General features: G+C 38.3%; 1 protein-coding gene across 3 annotated transcripts; it reads right to left on the bottom strand.

Annotated features, from left to right (window-relative positions):
* Window positions 1–2,915: 2,915 nt before the first annotated feature.
* LOC149811909 (RNA-binding KH domain-containing protein RCF3-like) lies at window positions 2,916–10,666 on the bottom strand. Of its 3 annotated transcripts, XM_089993531.1 has the most exons (8): window positions 10,528–10,666; window positions 8,881–9,525; window positions 7,973–8,419; window positions 7,628–7,885; window positions 7,167–7,442; window positions 6,869–6,933; window positions 6,543–6,617; window positions 6,052–6,364 (listed from the first exon to the last, which is right to left on the bottom strand). In XM_089993531.1, the coding sequence occupies exons 2-7, from the start codon at window positions 9,478–9,480 to the stop codon at window positions 6,569–6,571; spliced, it is 1,695 nt and encodes a 564-aa protein (XP_089849657.1). In that variant the 5' UTR covers window positions 9,481–9,525; window positions 10,528–10,666; the 3' UTR covers window positions 6,052–6,364; window positions 6,543–6,568. The 3 variants fall into 3 exon arrangements, with proteins under 3 accessions (XP_089849658.1, XP_089849657.1, XP_089849659.1); XM_089993532.1 differs by lacking the exons at window positions 6,052–6,364; window positions 6,543–6,617 and adding an exon at window positions 2,916–3,149; XM_089993533.1 differs by lacking the exon at window positions 6,543–6,617.
* Window positions 10,667–23,623: the final 12,957 nt, after the last annotated feature.

Below are 23,623 nucleotides of genomic sequence, written 5' to 3'. Positions count from 1 at the left end.
GCAAATGTGTGTTGTATTCACATAAAGTTTAAACGTGTGCCCGTAAATGTATGTTGACATTCACAATGTCTCGCATTCGCAAATGTCCTTACCTTCGCGCCATACATTTGTGGATGTCCTCCTGACATTCGCAGAAACGACTCGCAAACATCCCTTGTACATGTGAAACTTTTGACCTCAGTTGCAGATATGTCAAACATTCACATATTGAACTTGTGATTTACAAATACTCTCATGAGGTTTCTGGGAATCTCCTTACCTCGTGGTAACATTTGTGAACCTCCGTACGGGCATTAAATACAACTTTTCATATTTTGTTTCACATTTGACCTATTTTTCTTGGCTTATCTTCATCACACAATGGCACATCATCGACAATGATTTTTAGAACATCAGGCACATCATCGACGATGAGATTTTCAGTAAGCACAAGTTTCGCTAAAAAATAGTTGAATTAATTATTTTTTTAACCAATGACATCAATCAATTATTTTATAAAACAATGACATCAATCAATTATTTTGTAAAAGAATGGCATGATTCTCAAGTTGTGTTTTCATTTTTTTTGTTTGATTCAATTTCATGTGTCTCCTTTAAGCGCATGTCTCATTTTTCACGCAAATCTCCTTTATACATGATATTTTGGTGATGTGTGTCATTTGTTTCAATAACGACATCATAATTGAAAATTTTCTTTTAACAATGGTTAAGGGCTCTGATCTTATGACCATAGTTATATGCAGGATGCAGTTTATTACTATATCTTTTTTGCCATTTTCTTTTTATTCTAAGATCCGGTTCATATAACAGATTCTCCAAAAGGATAATGGGGTTTTTTTACCTTTAGCAGCACTTTGCAAATATCAAGCAAGAAGCCCTTTGCCTGACATTCACAAATACAGTACAACATTCACAATCATGAGATGTGAAGGTCCCCAAAATGTGCAAACCTCATTTTATTAAAATAGAATAAAGAGCACAGGCAAGAAGACATTCACAAATGTGCAAGGACATCGAAAAATGTGAAAGTATTTACTAAAGGCAGGTTCACACATTTTGAGGACATTCACAACCATGAGTTGCAAAGGTCATTCTGTATCTGCGAATGTCGACACAAGCAAGAGGATATTCGCAAATATAGTAAGACCACAACCATGAGTTGTGAATGTCGTACTATATTTGCAAATGTGCTCCTGCCCATGTTTTTTATGAAGGTTAATATATTTTGGGGACATTCACAAGTAGAGAGTTGCAATGGTCATGCTATATTTGCAGAGGGGTAAAAATGTCTTAAAAATCAAGAATCAAAATTTAGGATATGCGAAAAAAATTGTCAAATTGCTAGATTTTTTTAGAAGCATGCCATTTTGCAAATAAAATAATTGAGTCCATGAATTAGGTCATATTTTGCATGCAGGTTATAATAGAAGTTAAATGGTGCTAAACTACGCATGATTTCCCATTAGGATAAATCCATTTGGTTCTTGAGTAACCAGAACTATGTGTCAACACTCAAATGGCCCATATCAAGAACGTGGATCCTGATATCATGCGATCAGATTCCCCCAACTCGTTCATGTCATGGTTTGTCCAGCTTTGTTTTGGTTTTAGGAAGACGAATCTGTCTGTAAATGATCTAATGCTTGGTTGATTTATTCTTCTGGGTTCAACACTTGACTGTTCTCTAATCAGGCCAGAGATCCAGCCCATCTATTAAGGGTGATAAGCAAGGTTTTGTATGTTTAGATCCATTCCACTGGCACATTCCTAGATTTATGCCAACCAATGAGCAATGAGGAAACTTGTTTCTCTTTAATTGCTGATATGAAAAGAAAATTCAAGAATAGTTAAGTAGATCAAACCTCTATTAGTTGCCTGAATAATACTGTGATTGAACGTGGATTAATTGTTCCTCTCGTTAATTGCTTTGCAGGACTTTTCAGCACAATAAGTTTCCCGATCTGACACTAGTTTCCCCATGTAAAAAAAAAAAGTAATATGCAAGGATGCTTTAATAATCAAGGCTTTGAATTTTAGGGGCATGTCATTATCTGTAAAAATTAGTGCTAATTTTTTACTTTTCACTCTTTAATTTTCAACTTCAGTTTTCTTTTATATAAATTCATAGACTGTATCATGAAACTTGGGTAATAAACATGATCAAAGTATTCTCCTCTCTTGTTGCTGTGTTTGAAAGCATCAGTTGGTGAATGTTGAGGACTTCTGCCAAACCTGTTATTCCTTTTTCCCACTTGTATAGGAAACATAGTAAAAATGATTGTTGCACTCCCATGTTTTAGAATTGTATGGAAAGAACTGCAAGGCAAAGTTTTTCTCCCTTCCACTCAAATACTAACGGCTGAAGTGTCACCAGCAGGGAGATACAAGATCTACAAGTTTTGTTTAGTAGAAACCGGCCCTTGGATCATGTTTTTCCGACATGTATGTTGGATTATATTGTCAATCTGACCCCCTAGATGCAATCAACATGGTTTGTTTGTAACCAATTGCAGCTTGGATTGTCAGTTCAATGTAAAACCTTTTTTTTACAGTTGTAAATTTTTTGAACCATTTAAATACTTGGAAAACCTGCTTATATGGCACAATTGTGTGATCAAAAACATGCTTTCCACTAAACAAACCATGTAGATCACATCTATAAGGTTAGATTCACAAAAAAAAAAAACGAAAGGCATGGTGTTTTTTAGTAGATTGTATCCTCAAGTGTATGCATTTCATCTGCTTTGGCTTCACGATTATTATGTCCATCAATGTTGGACATAATGCTTAAAAAATACTAAAGCCAAAGAGAAGGTCAACACAATTCACCAAGTGACCAATTAAAAGAAAATGAACATGCTAATGATAGATGTTGAACCATCCAAGCAAGGCAACATGAGATAGCTGATATTCTAGAAACAATATAAGACCACGTACACACATAAACCATAACCCACTGAGCGTAACTACTTCCTCGACATCAACTAGTCCAAATCCATTGATACCTAGCGCAATAAATATTTATGATACAATGCTTTAAAACACTTTGCAGATAAAGAGAATCAAAATTGAACCCAAAACACCCAAGTTTGAACTACAGTTAATCGAGTACAAATCCATCCGGATTCACGATTTAATTAATCAAATACCTGATAAGAGAAGAATGAATGTCAAGTGAAAGAAAGGATATTTCAAGCTAAAAACTTGAGCAAAAATCATGCTTGTATGGTATGTCATCAAGCTAGTAACATGGGCCTTTTTTTCTTTTTTTCCAAAACAAAAACAAAATTTCCTATACATCACAGTATGAATGCTTAACATCATTCCCCTTAGCAGAGAGCATCACTGTTTTATTTTTTTTCCTGAAGGAGATCACCACTGTTATAACCATAATAAATAAGCATGATTTCCAAGCAATATGTGCAATCGAAAAAAGAGTTGAACAAGAAGCAGCAAACCATAATAGAGTTGGCCGGAAGCAGTTAGACTCTTGATTCAGCCAGGCAACTGCTGGCTACATAATCCACTGAACATTTTATTTTCCAAAACAGTCAGTGAACTATCATGAATGCTGGACAAATATATGAGGAACAGAAAAGCCTAAAAGCAAACATAACTGCAAGTCTGGAAGCAACAACAAGAAACATCAAGTAACCACTTTCTAACTTTTTCAGAGACTTGGGTTACTTGCACCAAATGAATGGAATAAGTGGGTAACTGATGTAGCTGGAAAGATCAAACTATTACTGACGATTACAGAGTGGCATGAAATGCTTTGTAGACATAATGTATCAACAAATCAAACAGGACCAATTCAAGACATATAGCATTCTGCACAGGTGAATAATGAGGGTTCACCTAAACAAGTCCCAGACATCAAACTAAAACCAAACTGCTCTACAAAAAATTAAAACAAGCAAGGAACCAAAGTAACAGGGAAAGAGAAATAACAAAAACAGAAATTTATGAGTGTCTCAGGTTCTTCATATCACAAAGGACATCAATGGATAGCTGAAGAGCGAAAGGAAATAAAGAGCAACTCGTGAAGAGACATTGTCGTGGAAGCAATGGCAGTTAAAAGATGGTAAGAAATTTCAAAGTATCCAATTCTTTAAATTTAGCTAAGACAATGAGACCTATCGAAAAGGGAAAAAAATACAGACTGAGGCAAAAGAGGCAAAAGCAAACAGAAGAAACGCCCAATGAACACAATGAACACTACTAACGAGGTCTTCAAATAGAAGAAACGCCCAAGGCAGAAACCCATAATTCCAAAAAGGAGAGACAAGGAAACGAAGAAACCGATTAGCTGGGTCAGGGTTTCTATCGAAGCTGACTGAATTTTGTGGGGCCAACTTAGTCAAGATCGAATTTAACACATTGCCAAACCAGAATCCAGCAGAGGTCGGCGAGATGGACTACCCGCATTACTATGTCCTGGTGTCTTTTCAGTCTGGTCTTGTCCATCTTGTGTTTCAACAAAGCAGACTTATCAAGTCGTAAACCAAACCCAGTCCAGTTAGAGGGCGTGTTGCCAGACAACCCGATGGCGGAGACACCACAGTCCCCGCACAGTGTTTGTCCCGCATTTGATACGCATCCCGCATGGGACAGGGTCCAACTCTTGCATCCAGAAAGTCAAACACGCCCTTAGTGCCCTAGTTGAACACAAAGCCCTAAGAGAAAACAGATGAAGAAATGGGTTTGTCAATGATCTTGAAGACATGAGAAAAACAGGACCAAATCACCAGCCGCCGCAGCTATCCATGGACCAAAGCCAGGTCACAACCCAACTTGGATAAACCAGACCGCTCAATACACCGAACCAAGTAAAAGACCCAGTGACGGCCAACCGAAAAAAAGGCCTCTTACAGCTACAGGCACATGACCGATTCAAACTCCAAAGCGTAAAACCTAACTTAGAATGTGATCCAAACACATCAAATCCGGTAAGACAGACCTCAACGATGACAAAGCTATAATCCCTTGCACGATTTGTGACAACTTGGCTGAATTTTCCAATACGTCGGGGTTCCAGACTAACCCAACAAATATTTTTGACCTATGAGATTCATGCTACTCGCTTTCATTAGGTTGCGCTTTTTGATGGATGGACATCAGCAGAAGTGAGTGAGAGGGCAGGTATTAAGCCGGGGAAGGAAACTTTCTTGGTGAGACATAACAATAGGGACGAAGCCTCGTGCTAAAGAGATATTGCCATGATCTACTCCTTTTCCTTTCCATCAGGTCCTCAATCATTTCAAAGCGAACTCTCTACTGATGGAAGGCTGCAAGGGACCATCCAGCGGACAGAGTCATACACATCAGCGAATAGACAATAGACGAATGTGGAGCTAGCAGCAGCTTATCAAGCAGAGTTAGCAGTTCCAAGGAGACTTGTTGACAACTTGATCCAGAGATCCACAATCTTAATGATTCATGAAGGCCCATCTGTAGGCTCTCAGCTTCACCAGGTACGCTATGCCGTGGAAACTTGAGTCACAACCAAGGCCTGCATTTGCTAGTTAGCTGCAAAACAATGCTCATATATAATGACCACCGAGGTGGTAAAACATGTGGTGAGCGGGATCCTGTGCTAAGCTGAAGGCCCAGGTTCGAATCCCTCTGCCACATGGTGCTTAAGAGTTAACTAGTAAGGGTCTGCCTAACCCAAGCTTGCCTTTCAAAAAACAATGCTCATATATATTGGTCAACTGTTGAATCTGGAGGCTAACCTAATCCCAAAAGCATCATTGTGGAAGATACAAATCTCATTATCCTCCACAAGGCAGAAATAATATGATTAAATTTAACACAGAAACACGAACTCTCAGTCTCAGCCCCATTTTCGATATCGACTGAAATCTCATTCACGCAATGATAAAAACATGGTAAACAAACTAACCACATTTTGGAAAAGGTGACCACGAATGCACCAACCAATAATCTCAGTTAAAAAAAACGATTAGGGGCTTCTTTGTTTAGTGAAAGGGTTGCCACCTTAAAATCTAAAACCTAAACCCACCAACTGAGCACCTCGCAGCTAACAGATTAGAAGAAAATCACCATGAAAATCTTGAGTTTTAACATCAACCGCAAACACTACAAGGCTAAAGTTGTGACAGGAGTGCAAATATTAAAGGTCTCAGTACTAGGGTTCGCTGACAGAGAACTGCCTTCAAACATTAAAGTTTACACAGTTACAGACAGGCCTGTGCTTTTGAATAGAAAACTGTAAAGCTTGGTGAGATGTAAAGGGTGGGCCATAAGTTTCGCCAACACTGCTCATCTGGTCTTCAGTTTTAGGCTGGAGGCTTCATCAACAGAAGACAGTAGGTCTGGCTCCAGGCTTCATGTATCTCAGCTGTGTGTATAGGAAGGGAAGGCAACAAAGGTAAAAAAAAGGAGCATTAGAAAATCCACATATTGGCAGGTCTGGCTAGGTTAAGATAAGCAAGATTGTCAAATGTGACAACCTCGCTACATAAGTCAAAACAACTTGAGTTTCGCATGAAAGATGGATGGAAAACATGATTGTCTACCTGCAGGCCCTACTCAGCGAGGACCCCTAATAACCGTGGTGTTTTCCATGGGAAACAGGGGTTTGACCAGACATCCTGATAAAAAAACTAGAAATCAGATTCAGGAAATTTAAAAAAATATAATGTAATATTTCCTAATCATTCAGAAAAAGTGGGTCCTAAACAAAATTGCAGAAATAATGGTACCAATGATAACAAGAAACCCTGTTAGCTGCAGAGGGGTATAAATCATAAATCAGTATAAAGAAAAAGGCTTCCGCAACTAAATTTGAAGAACAAATACATCGGTACAGAAGAACAACAACAACAACAAACCAGTTTCTTACCCTGAACCACCTGACCGGCCTGATACATAACCACCATATGATCCATAACCACCTCCACTGCCACTCTGTATATGAAGACATCAAATGGTTTAATATTTATCGCACCTCCCACTGTCAGGAATAGTCAACAGTGTACAAAACAACAACAAACGATAAGCAAACCAACTCCACCCCCCCATCCCATAGAGAGAGAGAGAGAGAGAGTCCAATACTCCAATCACTATCAATTTCAAAAAAAAAAAAAAAGCAAATCATATAGCTTTCAAGTTAAGGTAAAAACAAAACGTGCAAACATCACCTGGCCGCCAGCATAGTTTTCATAACTGTCAGAAGAGGGCACATCAGAATGACCCCCATAAGAATTTCCGCCAGTATAGGAGTATCCCCTTCCATGGGATTTAGCATCCGGTCTTCCCCCATATTTTGGAGGTTCATGAGGACCTCCTGGCATGGGAAGGTAAGGAACAGCTGAGGAGAATGACGGTAGAGCACCTTCCCTTTCAAAACAGTTAGCCTTTAGACGCATTGCCACTTGAACAAGGGCATTTTTAGCAATATCCAGATCTCCACTGATCTGCAGAGTTGCCATTTAAACATATGGTTATCAAATTTCAGAGAGAAAGCTACGATGATGGAGAAAAGACAAAAAAAAAAAAACAGTCCGGTGATGGCAGCAGTTCAGAAGAACATTATTCTAGCATGCATCTCCTAATATATCCTATCTACCAGTTCTCACAAAGTCATAAAAACTCTACCAACCTGGACCATCTCATCATCTTCCGATGCAACCTTTGGGAGATTTTCCTTTGAAAAAATACGAATATTAGCTCTAGTTAGTCTCCTCATCTCAGATATGATTGTCCCGCCTTTACCAATCAAGCACCCTATGCGTGCTGTTGGCACAAGGAGGCGAGTAGTGTACGAAAGTTCACCAGATTCACGCTCAATCTTTTCACTGCATCTTGGCTGAAGCCTAACGGAAGCATCAATGGTCGCTGAAACAGGGTCCTCAAAGAACTGGCAATAAAACCCAAAAACCAAGAATTAAAGAACAAAACAAGGCAACATCAAAGGCCGGAACATGATAAAATTTTAGAAATTTACCTCCCGAGCTGAGACAGATATTATACAGTCATCTTCAGCAGTAGAACTCTCAACTTTAATAATTGCTCCAGACTCCTGTCTTATTTGCTTGATGATGCCACCACCCTTGCCTATAACACCACCAATATATCCAGTAGGGCACACCAGACGGAGACCAAATTCCCTAGCAGAATTCTCATCCCTAACAACTGGCGCAGGGAAAAAAGGATTTGAAGACCCCACAGGCCAATTCCCACCAGCATCACCCTTGTACCCACCAAAAGAAGTCAAAAGTGGAGTGAGACCCATCATTGGATTAGCTGTGTTTGGACCCATGAACTGACCACCAGCTGGGTACATGTTTGGTGCACTTGAAAATAGCAGTGTCTGTGACCTTGAAGGATTATCATGGAGACGAGATGATATCTGATGAAGTGCCTTTCTAACAACAGATTGATCCCCAGATATCTGATGCCAAAAAAATTCAAACAGTTCAGACGCCAGCAATGCAGACTGCTTACATGCTTCATTCGATAAGGATCCACCATAATACAATTAATAACACGTGAATAGTTTAAAATAAGAGAAAATAAACAACAGAAAGCCAGAGGATGATAGCACATAGTCCGTAGACCAGCTATGGTAAGCATTACACACTCTAGTCAACAAGGATCCACTATGGAGAATGACAAGATAAGAGGAAGAGTTTCATGCAAAATCTAACAATTGTTCTCCCACTTATCAGGGCCAATCTCAATCATGGTCATTGTTGAGGCAACAGTACATTATCTATTATTGCTAGTTTTCCACATCCAGCTTACTTCATCCCCTAACGGATGAGGAATAGTGATTGTTCTAAAACAATTTACGCTACCATCAGACAAGGGTGAAGAAGTTCAAAAAGTAAAAGAGCTACAGAAAATTACTACCTGAAGAAGCTCATCAGAATTCATAGCGCAGGGAGGAAGTTGATCGTTCTTCAATATGCGGATCTGAGCACCTGTTTCACTCCGCATGTTCTGAATGATTTGACCACCCTTGCCGATGATGCATCCAATCTGATCAGAAGGTACAAGCAAACGTGCAGTGACCACCTGGTTCTCTGGATCAGTCTCTTCTTCACCAGGTGTCTCATCAGCAATAATCCTGTCATGTACCCTGAAAAGTGCATCTTGCGCTGGGCAGAGGAAGTCCATCCCTTCTTCTTCAATATCAGTCCCTTTACCTCGTCGACGAGGACTGAATATGGTCACCACACGCTCATCACATCCAGGCACCGTTTCACCAATACGGATTTTTGCTTGACTTTCGGCCCTCAGTTGCTTCACAATCTCACCTCCCCTACCAATTATGCTCCCAATCCTCCTCCCTAGACACAAGTAGCGGTACACAGTATCGTCTGGCCCAGGGGCATACTGATCTCTCTCATCCCCTGAATGTCGCCTCTTGCCACTGCCATTTTCGTTCATGGCCATTGAGTCTGCTTGATGATGGGGTCGCTTACCAGAGTTGTATCTCTGACCGGCCATTCAAGCAAACAGTGGCCTCAAAGTGAAACTGGCTTGTACCAAGACCTGCCAGGAAGGCTATAACATTCAAAAAGCAAGAAACGTGCATGGATGAAACAAAAATTGAAGGATGCACAATCTTGAAGCAGTTTCTGCTCAAGACCATATAGTACAAGATAAAAGGAAGCCATGTTATTCACTTCAAAAAGAAACTGCATCGACAATGTCAGCCAACAGATTAATACGAGAAAGAATTGAATGAACCAGCTAGTCTTTCAAACTCCAATTGTCCAATTCAAACTAACAATCAAGACACAAACTCGACATCGGTCCACTGATTACTACCGACACTAATGGAGTACAAGTACTCTAAAAATCCATATGCCGAAATCAACAGCAACCACATTCTAAACCCCCTCTCCCTTCTCATGTTCAACTACAAAGGACACATTCCCCTCTGCCCCCCACTAAAAACAAATCGTTCTTCAGATGTCAAATGGTAGTCAGTAAAACTGAATCAAACATCATCAAGAACAGCTCACTTAGGCAACGTACTATTTTAGCACTTCAACGTTTAGATCATTGTTTCAAGCATTCCACGAAAACCAAAAATAAAGAAACCCTGAAACCTAGCACCATTTTGACCTCATTTCAAATTGTTGGTACGCATGAAACTCCCAGAAATCATACTCATCCCAAGCCCCAAACCTCCAAACCCCTCGAAACAGGCAAAGGAAACCCTGAACCCAAGAACGCGCTAATTTCAGATCCTGAGATTCATCAGATCACCACATCGGGAGTCAAAACCCCATAAAAGAACACTAGAAACCCAAACCCTAACATCAAGATCGTCCGCCTACAGCTTCACCATTTACCATTAATGACGAAAAAACATACAATAATGTACAAAAAAAAAAAAGAAGCAATAGGACCAGGAAAGGAGCCGATACCGAAACCCTAAACCCCCAAACCACTAACTGTAACGGGGACGAGAGGATTCGGTACCGGTTTGTGCAGCGAAAAGAGGGGTAAAAGCATTTCGAAACAGACGGGAAATAGATGCCGTACCTGATCGATTTTCCCCAGAAACAATAACCCGAGAGTGTGGAGTGGAGGAGAGGAAATGGAGAGAAGAAAACAGAGAGAGAGAGAGAGAGAGAGAGAGAGAAGACGGCCGAAGGTACGACAAAATAAGCAGGGGTCCTTGTGGGGATTGACAATTAGGGTTTCGGTTATCCGGGTCGGGTCCGAGTTGAAACATGCCAGATCCTCGAAATATGTGGCTTGCGAGAATCACCCAGTTGACGGGATGTTAACCAGTTCAAAACCCACGGGTACGGCAGGAAAGGGAAACGAAATGAGCAGCTCGCTAATTAGCTCGCTTCAGGTAAGCTCCAAAATTGTGCTCCGTGAACCAAGCTATGAGCCAGCTCAATTAGCCAGCCAAGCCGATTATGAACAAAGAACGGCTTGACTTGGCTCTTGTAGGCTCATTTTATATATTATATAATATCTATAAATATATATTATACATGCATATTACATATATTCGAACGCCTCAACCATCAAACAGCGGTCGGACGCATGCGCTTACGATCTGTGTCCGCTCGTTGTAAGAAAAAACATACCTCTAGTAGCACACGAAAGCGCCAGTAAAGGTTGAGGCCTTTATTGACGCAGCAATTTTGCACGCCGCTAAAAGCTTTTTTTTATTTTTTCAATTTGCATGCATCGTCGCGCACATGATACAACCCCACCTACAAGGCTAAACCCACCTTGAGCTTGGGCGAGTCGCCTTTGAGCTCGGTATGGTTTTCAACTTAGATATATTTCCCATATTCAGTTTGTGTTCTGTATTTCAGATTTAATTTTACAATTTCAGGGTGTAAATGGGATTATGGGTTAGATCTTAGGAGTTGGATATGAGATCCATCTATAGAGGTCCAAGTGTGGCTTTAAATGCCACTACTTGGCGTCAACTTTGATAGCTTTTGAAAATCTGAAAATTAAATTTGATCTTTCTCTTCACTCTTTCTTCTTTCTCTCTGCAATCTCTGTAATTTTCAGCAGAGAACTACTCAGCTGTGAACGTCCTTTGTGTAGATCTGAATCTACCTTCTAAAGTAGAGCCAAATCTCCCATTGTCCAGCTGACTCCTCTCCTTCCTATATTCACAACGAAGCTCTTTCACTCTTCGAAGAGCTCGAGTCACAACACATTCTTCGCCCATTTCTGACGATCTCCAGCAAGATTCTGACGATCAAACCTTATTTTCGGTTAGGCAGAAGCTTGATCTTCAATTTGAACTCCGGCAAGCAGATCGGAGCTCCAGTGAAGAGAATTAGGTGACTGCTTGCCCGATCGGTGAGTCTTCTAGCCGTTTCCTTGTGATTTTTGGCATAGTTAGCACGAATATGAGATAGATCTTGAGCTCTAATGATTTCTTCTTGATTTTCAGGTGATCTGGGAGTCATGTCGTGATCGAATCGAGGAGTTGTAGATATGAAATTTCGACCATTAGCGATGTTTTTGGACTAAGGCAAGAATTTCGACCAACTCTGACGGAATCCAGTTGAGCCGAATAGTTTTATGTGATCTACGCACCGAGGTCGTTCCATCGATGGTCTCAGATCATCAATAAGAGCAACTTCGCGATGCGGCGGTTTGGAGCTCGGGCCCCGCATAGTCATATACTTCTCTGGACGGGAACCTTGTTTTTTTAAACCAAAATATAGGTCTTTCAAGTAAAAAATATTTAGAAAATAGATCAAGATTAGGATTTGAATTTGAGAAGATAATGAAAATTGTTCTTCGGGGCCTCAGAGTCTTTTCTCTTCAGTTGAGCAGGAATCAAACTAATCAAGGATGTCGGATCATTGTTGTTGGAGCTGCATTGCGAAGAGGAAGGCATACCTCAAACATGAATAGCTCTAGCTTCGAAAAAATACAAAATAGAGAACAATATGTAAACATTAAACAAATTTGAATATATAAAAATGATTAAAATATTTAAAATGCATCAAAATAAAATCAATTTACCACAGGCTTAGGTAGCTCTCTCTATGCACAAACCGCACTTTGGCTTGGTTTGAGCTTTGAAAATAGGTAAGTTGGGTGATCTAGACCCTAAGCTAAGCTACATAGGCTAAGTAAGCTAGGTTAGGCCGTAGAATAATTTATGCTGAGTAAGGTTGCTTGGGTTTGATTCCAAATTCTCGTAAAATAAGGAGAAAAGCCCCCTATTTATAGGATTTAGAGTGGATCTGGATATGTTCCTACATATTTGAGATCCGAGACAAGATCTAGGTTTGTGGTTGAAAGTATTTGAATAAAGGGTAAAGATTTGATCTAAGAGAGGGGATTAGGAGATAGGATTTGGTCTTAATGAGTGTCATTAAGTGAGGGAATCAATTTGGGTTGTCAAAATTGGTCCAAGGTGAGATGGGATGTGTCATTTTGAAGTTGACATCCAAAAATGAGGGACGTTTTGAAAACCAATAACAACAAATGGCAATAATCGTTTAAAATTCTTCTCTCTTTTTGTTGTATTTGTGATTAAAAATATAGGTCTTTAGCATTTAGGATAGTGATATAGAGATCATACCCTGTTTATGCTTATAGACCTACTTTTATGTATATGACAAACACATTTTGACAAAAGCACAATATTTTTGAAGCGACTAATAGTGTTTTTTGAAAATCTTTTTGCAAAAAAAAAAGAAACATGTGGAGTATCGCGAGAAATTGTGAATCCTCTTGCAAGAGCTAACACTGACAGAGAAGTTACATGCCCAGACAAAAATGTTGATGGCATTCTACCAGGCGAGGCTAGATACTCATGGGATCCATATTCTCACGCATAGAGCGAACACCTCTCGAGGGAGACCACCAATACCACCAGATAGCATAGCGGAGCGACCAAAGGTTTCATCTTTGACTTGGGACACTGCAACGCATGGATCGATCCAGAGAGTTTCTAGCAGAGAGCCTCGAACTATTAGCATATCCAAGGAGGGAACCTAGGACAACTAGGGATCGCAAAGATGATAGTTTCATAGCTTTATTGTTTAGCTTTCTCTCGTGTATAGAACATGATATGTATGATGAATGTACATAATTTTTACCATGATATGCTATGCTATGATTTATGATTATTCTATCATGAATGCTCGAATGCTTGTGGGTGTGTGTATGAATGTGAATGCACATGACTGGTGGATAAATGATTGATGAGGTGATGCATGTGAGGCGATATATGTGAACTTGAGTACAGGAACCTACAAGTATGATGACTGACAGTTTTTCTCACACAGATTGAACAACCTTTTATACAAACTCGTCCTTATATTGGGAACACTTACCGACACATTTTTGAAAACCAATTTTGCAAAAGCTTTTGTTCTTGTGTGTGCATTTTTGTGCTTGTGATTGCCTTAAATTCAAATGATCTTCTTCTGTCAAAATTTCAAATCCAACTGCTTCAGTTTTTTCCCATTTTTCAAAGTTATCTTAGGTCAAAAGAAATGGCTTGGCATTTACCATCTTACTCAGGATCAAGAGATTCCTAGTCATAGGGACTTATAATTGGATGTTTGTGATACTACCCATATTTGGTCATTTTAGAGATTAGAACTCTATTTGTTGTCAAAACAGAAAAAGTACCTCGGAGATCTTTTATGTCCCTGAGAAAGAGAATATTGGAGATAAGTCCAGGTTCATCCTAAGTCAGTTCACCTCTCTATGGTTTTCCTCAACTATTGACCTCCCCATTCTCTAGGATATGACAAGAAGTTACTTTTTCTTTTGTTTTTATTTTTCACATGTGGCCTCTTTGGCTCTTTCTAAATTTTGCATGTGTGGACTTTTTGGCTCTTTTGTTTCTCTAGATTGTTACCACCTGAACCTATAACTGGATGGTAACTTTACCTGAAATCACCAAGCCTAGGGGTATGACAAAGCCTTTTTTCACTTTGGAACATACAATTTTCTCTCATTGGCACCTTTTGGTCTTATTCACATCACCGCTAGTTTGGCTACTGGATGAAGTTTACCATAGGTTAGTGACTAGGGATTCTCTAGGACCGACCAAATGAGGTTAAAAATCCAGGTCGAGCAAGAGGTGACTTTGTTCTATTTTTTTTTCTGAGCTCAAAAAGTAGGTCAACTATGGAAGTCTCATATAACCAACATTTTAGGATATCAAGTTGTAAATCTCCATGATTCACTTCTAAAGATTCCTAGTCAATATGCAATTATTTGGGTAATTTTGCTTCATCGTTGATTATTTCCTCCTTAGGATAACCTTTTCATCTGGATTTTAGACTTTTGCAGATTTCTTTCTTATTTTATCTTCCAAAAGACATAATTTCATAAGGCAAGGAGAACAATTAAAAAAATCAAAACATATCAAATCTAACAATAAAACTTTTTCAAGCACATCACATTGATTGGATCGAGCAATTTCACTCTGTAAAAAATGATCAACTGATATGAGTTCATAGGCAGGAGTTGTTTCACAGTGTAGAGTCTTTCTCAATTTGGATGCCACTTCCCCAAGTGTTGTGGGCCAATTTCGTTGACTTGAAAAGATCGTTCAATCACATGTTTAGCATGTGATTGAGATCTAGTTCTTTGATATTCTTTATTATACTTGATGGCTAGAAGTTGCTTCTCATCTAGGAGATCTAGTTCTATCAGTCTAAGCTCTTGATGAGCTTCTAAAAACATTTTTAAAGCAACAACTATTCTGAGACAGGGTAAATGAATTTGCAGAGGCAACACAACCTGAGTCCCATATACCAACTCAAATAGAGTGACATTGGTAGGGGTACAAATGGTGGTACAATATGCAAGCAATGCATCATGTAATTTTTCATGCCAATCATGACTAGTTTATATGGTTCTCTTAATGACACAGACGATGGTTTTATTGGTAGTTTTGACCTGACCATTACCTTGGAGATAATAGGGGCAAAGAATGTTGAGTTATGCCAAACTTTTTACACATCTTTTTAACTTTATCATTCTTGAAATGAGAACCATTGTTGCTCACTAGGTCTTTAGGTATACTGAGCCAACATACAATGTTCGTGCGAATGAATGATGCTACATGTTAACCTTTTACTCAAGACAATGATACCACTTCGACCCACTTGGTAAAGTATTCAATAGCAGTTAAGGTATAGCAATGACCATTGAATGCATGCAGATGGATGATACTTACGACATCGAATGCCCACATGAAAAATGACCATGGAGATGCAACATAATGCAATGCAAATGAAGATGCATGAATGACATCAGCATGCTCTTGATATAGTATGCATTTTTTGGCATGAGAGTAGCAATCACAATCCATGGTTAACCAATAGTATCCTACTTGTAAGATCCTTTTAACCATCATTTGGACACCAATGTACCCTCCACAAAGACCACCATGAAATTCCTCCAGGACTTTCTTGGCTTCCTCTTTATCTAAACACCTCAACAGTTCACTACTGTAACTTTCCTTGTATAGGACACCATCAAGAAGATAATATCACTAGAATAGTTTTCTAATGACTTTCTTATCTCTAGGATGTGTATTCTGACTTTCCAAAAAAATTGATATCATGAAACCAGGGTTTTTCATCTTTGGGAGCTTGGTAATTGACCTCTTCTGAACTAGCTTTCTTTTTCTCATCATAGGCTAGCTCTCCTAATCGTTTGATAGTGAATGATGTTTGGTCTTGCCCCTGGTTCATTTTGGCAATTGAGACAAGGTTTGTCAGTCTATCAACAAATTGATTGCCTTCTCTTTCAATGTGAGAAAATCCGCATATTTCAAATCTTTTTACCAACTCTGAGACAATATCCACATAGGGAGTCAACTTCTCATGCTTTGTTTTCCATACTCCTGTGACTTATCAAATCACCAATATTGAATCACCTCAAATATGAACTTTTGCTTGTAATTCAATCAGGGATTTCAATATCTGGATCAGGGCCTCATATTTAGCTATATTATTGATGCATACAAAATCCAATTTGAAAATTTGAGGAATCTTTTCACCATCAGGGGTGATGATAACAAATCCAATGTTTGATCTATTGATATTACAAGATCCATCAAAATATAACTACCAAATGTGTTGTTTTTCTTTATCCGATGTCAGGATATCTTCATCAGGGAAATTGTCATTCACTCCAACTCTTTTATTTATGGATAAACCTTCTAGGTGATCAGCTATGTCTTGCCCTTTGATCAATTTCTAGAAGATATATTTCAGATTAAATTCCATTAACAAAACTTGTCATCTTATAATTCTTCTGGTCAAGACTTGTTTCTCAAAGACATACTTGATTGGATCGAGCCTAAATAGAATTCTGACCTCACATGCTGGGCAAGTAGACATCATTGGGTCACATCATTAACTAACAGATATAGGAGCAAAAACTTTCCTATGACTGGAGGTCTTAAGACTAGGGAGTCTAGGAGATATTACTTGAATCTATAAAAAGATCTCTGACATTCTTCATCTCAAACAAATTCAATACCTTTTCTAGTGGCTACGTTGGATATGAAATTTCCAATTTCCTAAATTCTTTCTTGGAAGCCCCTCAATTGCTTAAGATTGGTAGGCGGAGGTATTCCACAATGATTTTGATCTTTGCAAGATCTATCTCAATGTCATGTTTGCTCACAATGAAACCGAAGAGTTTACCTGACTCGACACACTTATAAGTTTAGATTTTCTTAGGCGCTCTAAGACTCCAAAAGATCCTGAATAAGGTATCTTATAACAATACATCTCTATATTATGTCCTATCTCTCGATGAAACTTGGAGAACTTGGAGGGATCTCTCCTTTGACAATTGGGGATTGATAATTGCTAACAATCTTATCATTTAAGTTTTCAGCAATGATTCCATAACCTTAGTGAGGGACTGACAAAATCGAGTGAACTTGTGTTCCTTGGTCCAATTTGGGCTACAGTTGAAACTTTGATACTTTGGTTGTTGATCCACTTCTGGCTTGTGTTGTCCTTAAGGTTTTTGTTGACTCTGGTTTTGGAACACTTTAGACTACCTTTTGCCTTTTTCAGGATTGATAATACTGGCCTAACTCTTGGGTGCAAATTTCTTTATCTTAGAGTCCTTGTTATTCTCATATTTGACTATAAGGCCTTCATACATTCCCCTCCTATAATTGGATTCCATCCAACTAGATACTTTGATGAGATCCATGAATGAATTGTATTTCTGGGTAGCCAACAAGCCCTTTAATGGCTGGTTGAAATCATTTATTATCAGTGTGACAGTATGGGACTCTATGATAGGGTCTTTTATGTGGTGATACACTAGTCTCCATCGATTGATGAAATTTTGAGCATCATCATCTTTCTTCTGTCAAAGATCATACAATTGATTGATCGTCGGTAGAGCATCTATCTTGAACCAGAAACACTTAATGAACAAATTCATAAGAGTGGGGAACTAGCAAATTTGATGGACATCCAAAGTAGAGAACCAGGACAAGGCTTCCCCTTTAAGACACTTGGGTAACCACCGGGTCAAAGCGTGGTCATTCTAAAGACAATCTTTGCAGGTGTCGAGGAATAGAGTGACATGAGTTTCAGGATTTTCAGTCCTGTTGAACTTCACAAACGTTTGAGAAGCAATCCTCAAAGGCTCGTTATCTTGTCCTAGTATGAAGTCCTCAATCTCATAGTGTCTTCTCTCTCCTTTTGCATTTCTCATTTGTCGGGTCACATTCCTTAGTTCCCCTTCTAAATTTCTCACTCTTACTTCATATTTGGTGGGAGGATGCTAGACAACTCCATACCCATAAAGTTGAAGGACTTCATAGTCACTTGGACATGGCCGGACAACTCTGACTATTGCTTCAAGGATTCTGATAGATAGAACCTGCTTGGGAGGGACGTTCACAACCTTCCATTTGTGACTCTTCTTATATTGCCTCAACTGAGCTTCATTCTCAAGAAATCTCTGTTATACCTCTTGGATCAAGGTTCTCAAAGCAGTGTTTGAGTTCTCTAATTATTTGAGAGCAGGCCTTCTCAGGGGCTCATGAAATATTCCTTTTCCGTTATCCCTTTGCATAATCCGTACCATATCTTATTCTAACTCTTATTTTGTTTATGGATCTGTTTCCTCAGGATTCGTTTCTCTTCTTGATGATTCATTTATGTGTCAGTGGGTTGACTTGAGGATCCAAATTGAAAGACCCCTCCCATTCCTTGGAGAGAACATCCACCTAAAAGGGATCATAATTCCTAAGTAACTCAAGGCAGTTTTTGGATATTCCTAGGCAAAATCATGGATACAGACTTAAGTGGGTTTGGATTCTAGTAGGGGTGGCAAAATCTGACACGACCCGCCAACTCGCTTCTTAGCCGGGTTCGGGTTTGGCTTAAACGGGTTTGTGTCGTAAATGGGTCGACCCGCCTAACCCGTTTATTAAACGGGTCAGGTTCGTGTTAGGGGTATGCCAACCCGGCTGACCCGTTTGATAAACAGGTTAGGTGGGCGCGTCAACCCGTTTACCCGAACCCGACCCGTTAACCTGACCCCGACCCGCCTGCCAACCCATTTACTCGTACCTGACCTGCCAACCCGCCTGCCAACCTGTTACCCATTTACCTGAACCCGACATGCCAACCCGTTTACCCGACCCGACCCGTTTATTAAACGGGTTAACCGTGTCATGCCGAGTTACCCGTTTAATAAATGGATTGGGTTTGTGTTTGCCACAACCGACCCGTTTAAGAAATGGGTCAGGTTTGTGTTGAGGTATGCTGACCCGCCGCCCCGACCCGCCAACCCGACCTGATTGCCACCCCTAGGTTCTAGGTTCTGGGAACCCATGCCCATTTCAATATTCAAACTCCTTAGTGGATTGTTGGGATCCACTAGTGGAACCATGTCTTAGAATTTATATACAAGCACACAAAAAATGGAACATTTTTTTTAAATAGGTTTTCTGAATCTCCTCGAAATCTTAACGAATATGAGTCACTTCAAATGGATCTAATAGGATGGGATTTCTTTGTACCAAACCTTTTGCGATATACCTGAACTGAGGTTTTTTGTATTGTGAGCGGGTTCACGGTCTCCTTGGTCCACCACCGATATACCCAAGTTGATGGCTCTTGGTACTAGTGGGGAGATCCATAGATCCAAAATATAGGACATTGATAGAGTTTTGAAATCAGATACAAAATAGTGACCCTACAATCATAATCCTGAGAAAAAGAATATAAACATAAGAACGAAACAATCACAAAACATACAATGTCCTAATTAGGCTGAGTTTTCTAACTTGTCGAGGGTTAGATATTTCTAAAAAAGGAAACTAGATGACATGTGATTCCATGACAAGGGTTTCTAAATTAAACATGTTGATAATCTAAGATAGAAAACAAAACACTAAATCTACCTAAGATTTCTTCCTAAAATAGAAAATAAAAGACAATCGTATGCCAAAATGCTATGATTTTGTTTTCAAAATGGTTTTTTAAATGAAAAGGGAAAGTAAATCAGATCTTAGATCCAAATATGGATCTTACCCAAAAGACATATCCAAAATTCGAATGTACAAAAGCACACAATGACAAGATGCAAGTATGGATTTATGGGATGGGGGTCCAAAATCCAAGAAAATAAGATTTGACCCCCAAAAAGTTTTTTTTTTCTAAATATTTCCTTAGTCAAAAAATAGCAACAAACAAAGCTAGCTATTTTTGACCTAGAAGATAATGGATTTTGAAAAAAGTCCTAACAAAGAAAAAATAGTAAATCAAATTACCTTTAAAATGGTGTGTGGCACATGAGAAAGAGACGAGAGGGTGTCGAGTTATGACCCAAAAAGAGTCCTAAAATATGTGTTGATTAGGCGCATGATGCCCTTGTTCTAAATGAAACTAGCTATTTTTTAAGCACTTGCGCCAAAAAAATAGAAAAATAGTAAAAAGAACATAAAAATAAAATTTTGTTAACTTTCTAATGCCAATAGAATCACATTGATCTGGTGAACCGTTAGAGAAATACACTTTCAAGAAGGGCAATTGACAAACTATTTATTTGTACAAAAAAAGAATCTATACCCAGTTTTAAGTCAGAAAAATGAAGGCTCTAGAGGAAGATTTAGTTCTAGCCCAAAACTAAGAAAGGTTAGATCTATTTCTCAAATTTTCAACGAGCCAAAAAACAAAAATTTTCATCACTCGATTGTTGAGAAACATGAAAAACATGTCACTCTGACAAAAAAGTTACATAAATAATTGTTCATTGTTCATGCCTGTTTTTGGAGAATGTAACGACAAGATCTGAAAACGGGCCAAACATGAGAAAGAAGCCATGCTCGTTAGCTTTCAAACGATCCTAAGAATGCAAAAAATAAGCTTGAAACAAGAGAGATACACCCCTGTCACCTATCACTGTGACAAGGTTTGACATGACAGAATTTGAAAATGTCAATATTTGGATTCGAGGTGGATTCAAATTTGAAAACACACAAAAATGAAAATAAGAGTACCGACCTTGTAACCCCATTTTTTCAGAAACTCAAATCTTCAAGTTGAGTGAACGTCCCATCTTGATCTCCATTCTGTGGGTCCCCTTTATTTTTTAAAAACAAAAATAATAGTTTTTCCCACTTTAGAAAATCGTTTTACGTGAGTCCGAAAACCTGGATCTAAATTTGGGAAAATGTGGGGTATATTCTTCAAGGTAAAGAATTTTTCCTCCTCTGATTATAAGGGATCAGTCTAACCAGGAACTCTCAATCGTTACATTTAGAGTGGTGGCATTGCAATGATTCATACCTTTTCACGAATCCTATAAAAAGAGGCACGTTTAGTGGTGGGAACCACCAAAACTTGAAAAGAACATGAGGCAAATAAAATATGATACATTAGACAATCCAAAACATAATTAAACATATTATATAACTGAAATAAATATCAAAATATGAATCAAATCACATATTAGGCTTAGGTAGCCCTTTCTACATTTGACGAACATGGCGAAGCGTAAACAATACTTATGCTAGGTGCAGTCTTTAAAAGACTAGTGAAATAGGAAACTGGGTCCTAGACTAGGTTGGGCTAGGCTAAGGTGGGCTAAGTTAGGTTCTGTCGGGATTTCGACAGAGTAACGATGATAGGGGACTTGAGGACCAAATGTTGAAATAGGGAGGGGTGTATCCCTATTTATAGTTTTTTAGGTGGATCTCAATACATTTTCTAGTATCTAAGATTCATCTAGATGGACGGTTGAGGTTATGATAGGTTTAAATGGATGACTGGGATTTGTCCAATATTTGTTACCTTGGATGTATGTTTTTCAAAAGGAAGTGGGAGGGGGCAAGGATAGGCTTCCCATTTTAGTCTTGGAAGGTTAAGATTGCATATCCTGCTTAAGAGGTGCATTGAAAAAGAGTGATGGAGTGTTAACGATAGCCAATGTTAACCATAACTTAACACTGACAATAACTTGGGTTGTCGTTAGCAGTAAGTGCTGATGACAATGGAAGGTTGAGAAGACAAAGTTGAAAATAGACAAGTATTGAGGACAACTCAGGTTGTTGTTAGGGGTGGATAACGTCACATTTCAAAAAGGAAGTCTCTTTTGACGACAATGTAGGGTCGGTGGTGACAACTGAAAGTGCTAACGACAATTCTTAAAGGGTTAACGATTACTAAGGTTGTCGTTAAGGAGAGAAAATTATATTGTGGCCATAACTTTTCACTACAATGTCAAATTGAAGTGATTTTTGATGTGCTGCAAAGCTAAGAACATGCTTTACAACATTTATGTTGGTGAAAATTATTAAAAGAGATAATTTTGGAGGGCCAAAATCAAATTGAAGATGATGAGACATGATTTTTTGTAGAAAAACATCTCGGTCAAAAATTGAGTGTTTATAGGCTTACAATGAAGACATGGAAAGAGACAACTTGTCGAAGACCCTTTACCTTACCCTATATTTCTTTGTGAGTAATAAAAGCGATGTTTATATTGTTTTACTATCGATTAATAAAAATAAACTAGTAAACCTTGTCAGTTCATAGCAAATGATCGCAGCTAAAGGGCAGCGAGGTAGGGGCAAATGACTTCTTATAGAGCAACAACTTGCCATATCATTTTCTTGATGTTGACAAGGTATATTTTTATACAACTTTGCATACTTACCAATAAATTTTTACGTGCACAACGACATTACACTAGATTTATGTTGCAACTCTTAATTTTTTTCAACTAGGGCAATGAGCAGTGTGTTCTTTGGGAAATAGATATGAAGGGAAATGACTTCAGGCTATAAAATTCTACATCGAAAACATATTTAGCAGATAAAAACCTCAAACAAATAGTATGATAGCATAATTTACTCAATAATGTATTCACTTTTTTGTGTATGTTTGTTATATCTCTTTTTTTTATATATTAGTTATTAGATCAAGTTAAACTTACATTTTTAATTGGATGGATCAAGTTAAACTTTGTAATTGAATGAAGGTAAACTTTGACTATAACTTTGTAACGAAGCCCATGTATTGAATGTAACTTTGTAGCTGTAAAACTTCAAGTTATTTGATTTCATGCAAACAAATTTTATTTAGTTCTATATTAACTTTTCTATACATGGAGAAATAGTTTTGCAAATCTGTTCAATTTTTGTCGATTAGTAGGATTTTCGCAAATACACTTCACGAGATTTTAGAATGTATATGCGAATAAGTATGATTCGAGAAATTTATAAAAAATAAAAAACATCGTATATTTGTCAGTTTTGCAAATATTTAAGTACAATATTTGTGATCTCTGGATATTCATAAATAATTTCATGCAATAACGTGAAATATATACGAAAAAATATGCTATTTGCAAAATTAGTGGTTAGTGTTTCACATAAATTTATGCGTTTGGAAAGTATATATGAAAAAGTAGGATATTTGTGCAAGGTGTTTTCATAAATATATGCAAAATATTGATGTATATGTAAAATAGTAAGATATTTGCGATTTTGTTTGTTTTAGTTTTACCAAATTTTTTAAAATAAATTTATGCGATGTTTGTAAAGTCTAAATTCACCTAAAAACCTATAATTTTGTATTTAAGTAGGTGTTGGAGATAACCTAGAGACAATCCGATTTTATAGCAA

Source organism: Nuphar pumila, chromosome 17, assembly GCF_984573655.1.
Source record: "Nuphar pumila chromosome 17, dmNupPumi1.hap1.1, whole genome shotgun sequence".
In the NCBI taxonomy this organism is placed as follows: Eukaryota; Viridiplantae; Streptophyta; class Magnoliopsida; order Nymphaeales; family Nymphaeaceae; genus Nuphar; species Nuphar pumila.
The sequence above is the reverse complement of the archived record's forward strand: the minus strand, read 5'-3'. Positions and strand labels throughout refer to the sequence as shown.

Bases quoted from the DNA above. Each gene is read 5' to 3' on its own strand.
- LOC149811909 (XM_089993531.1), bottom strand. From the start codon at position 9,480: ATGGCCGGTCAGAGATACAACTCTGGTAAGCGACCCCATCATCAAGCA. The intron at 7,443-7,627 runs GTTGGTAGAGTT...GCAACTCTGCAG, and splicing joins AAGATGATGAGATGGTCCAG to ATCAGTGGAGATCTGGATAT. The intron at 6,618-6,868 runs GTAAGAAACTGG...TTTTTTTATCAG, and splicing joins GGCCGGTCAGGTGGTTCAGG to GATGTCTGGTCAAACCCCTG.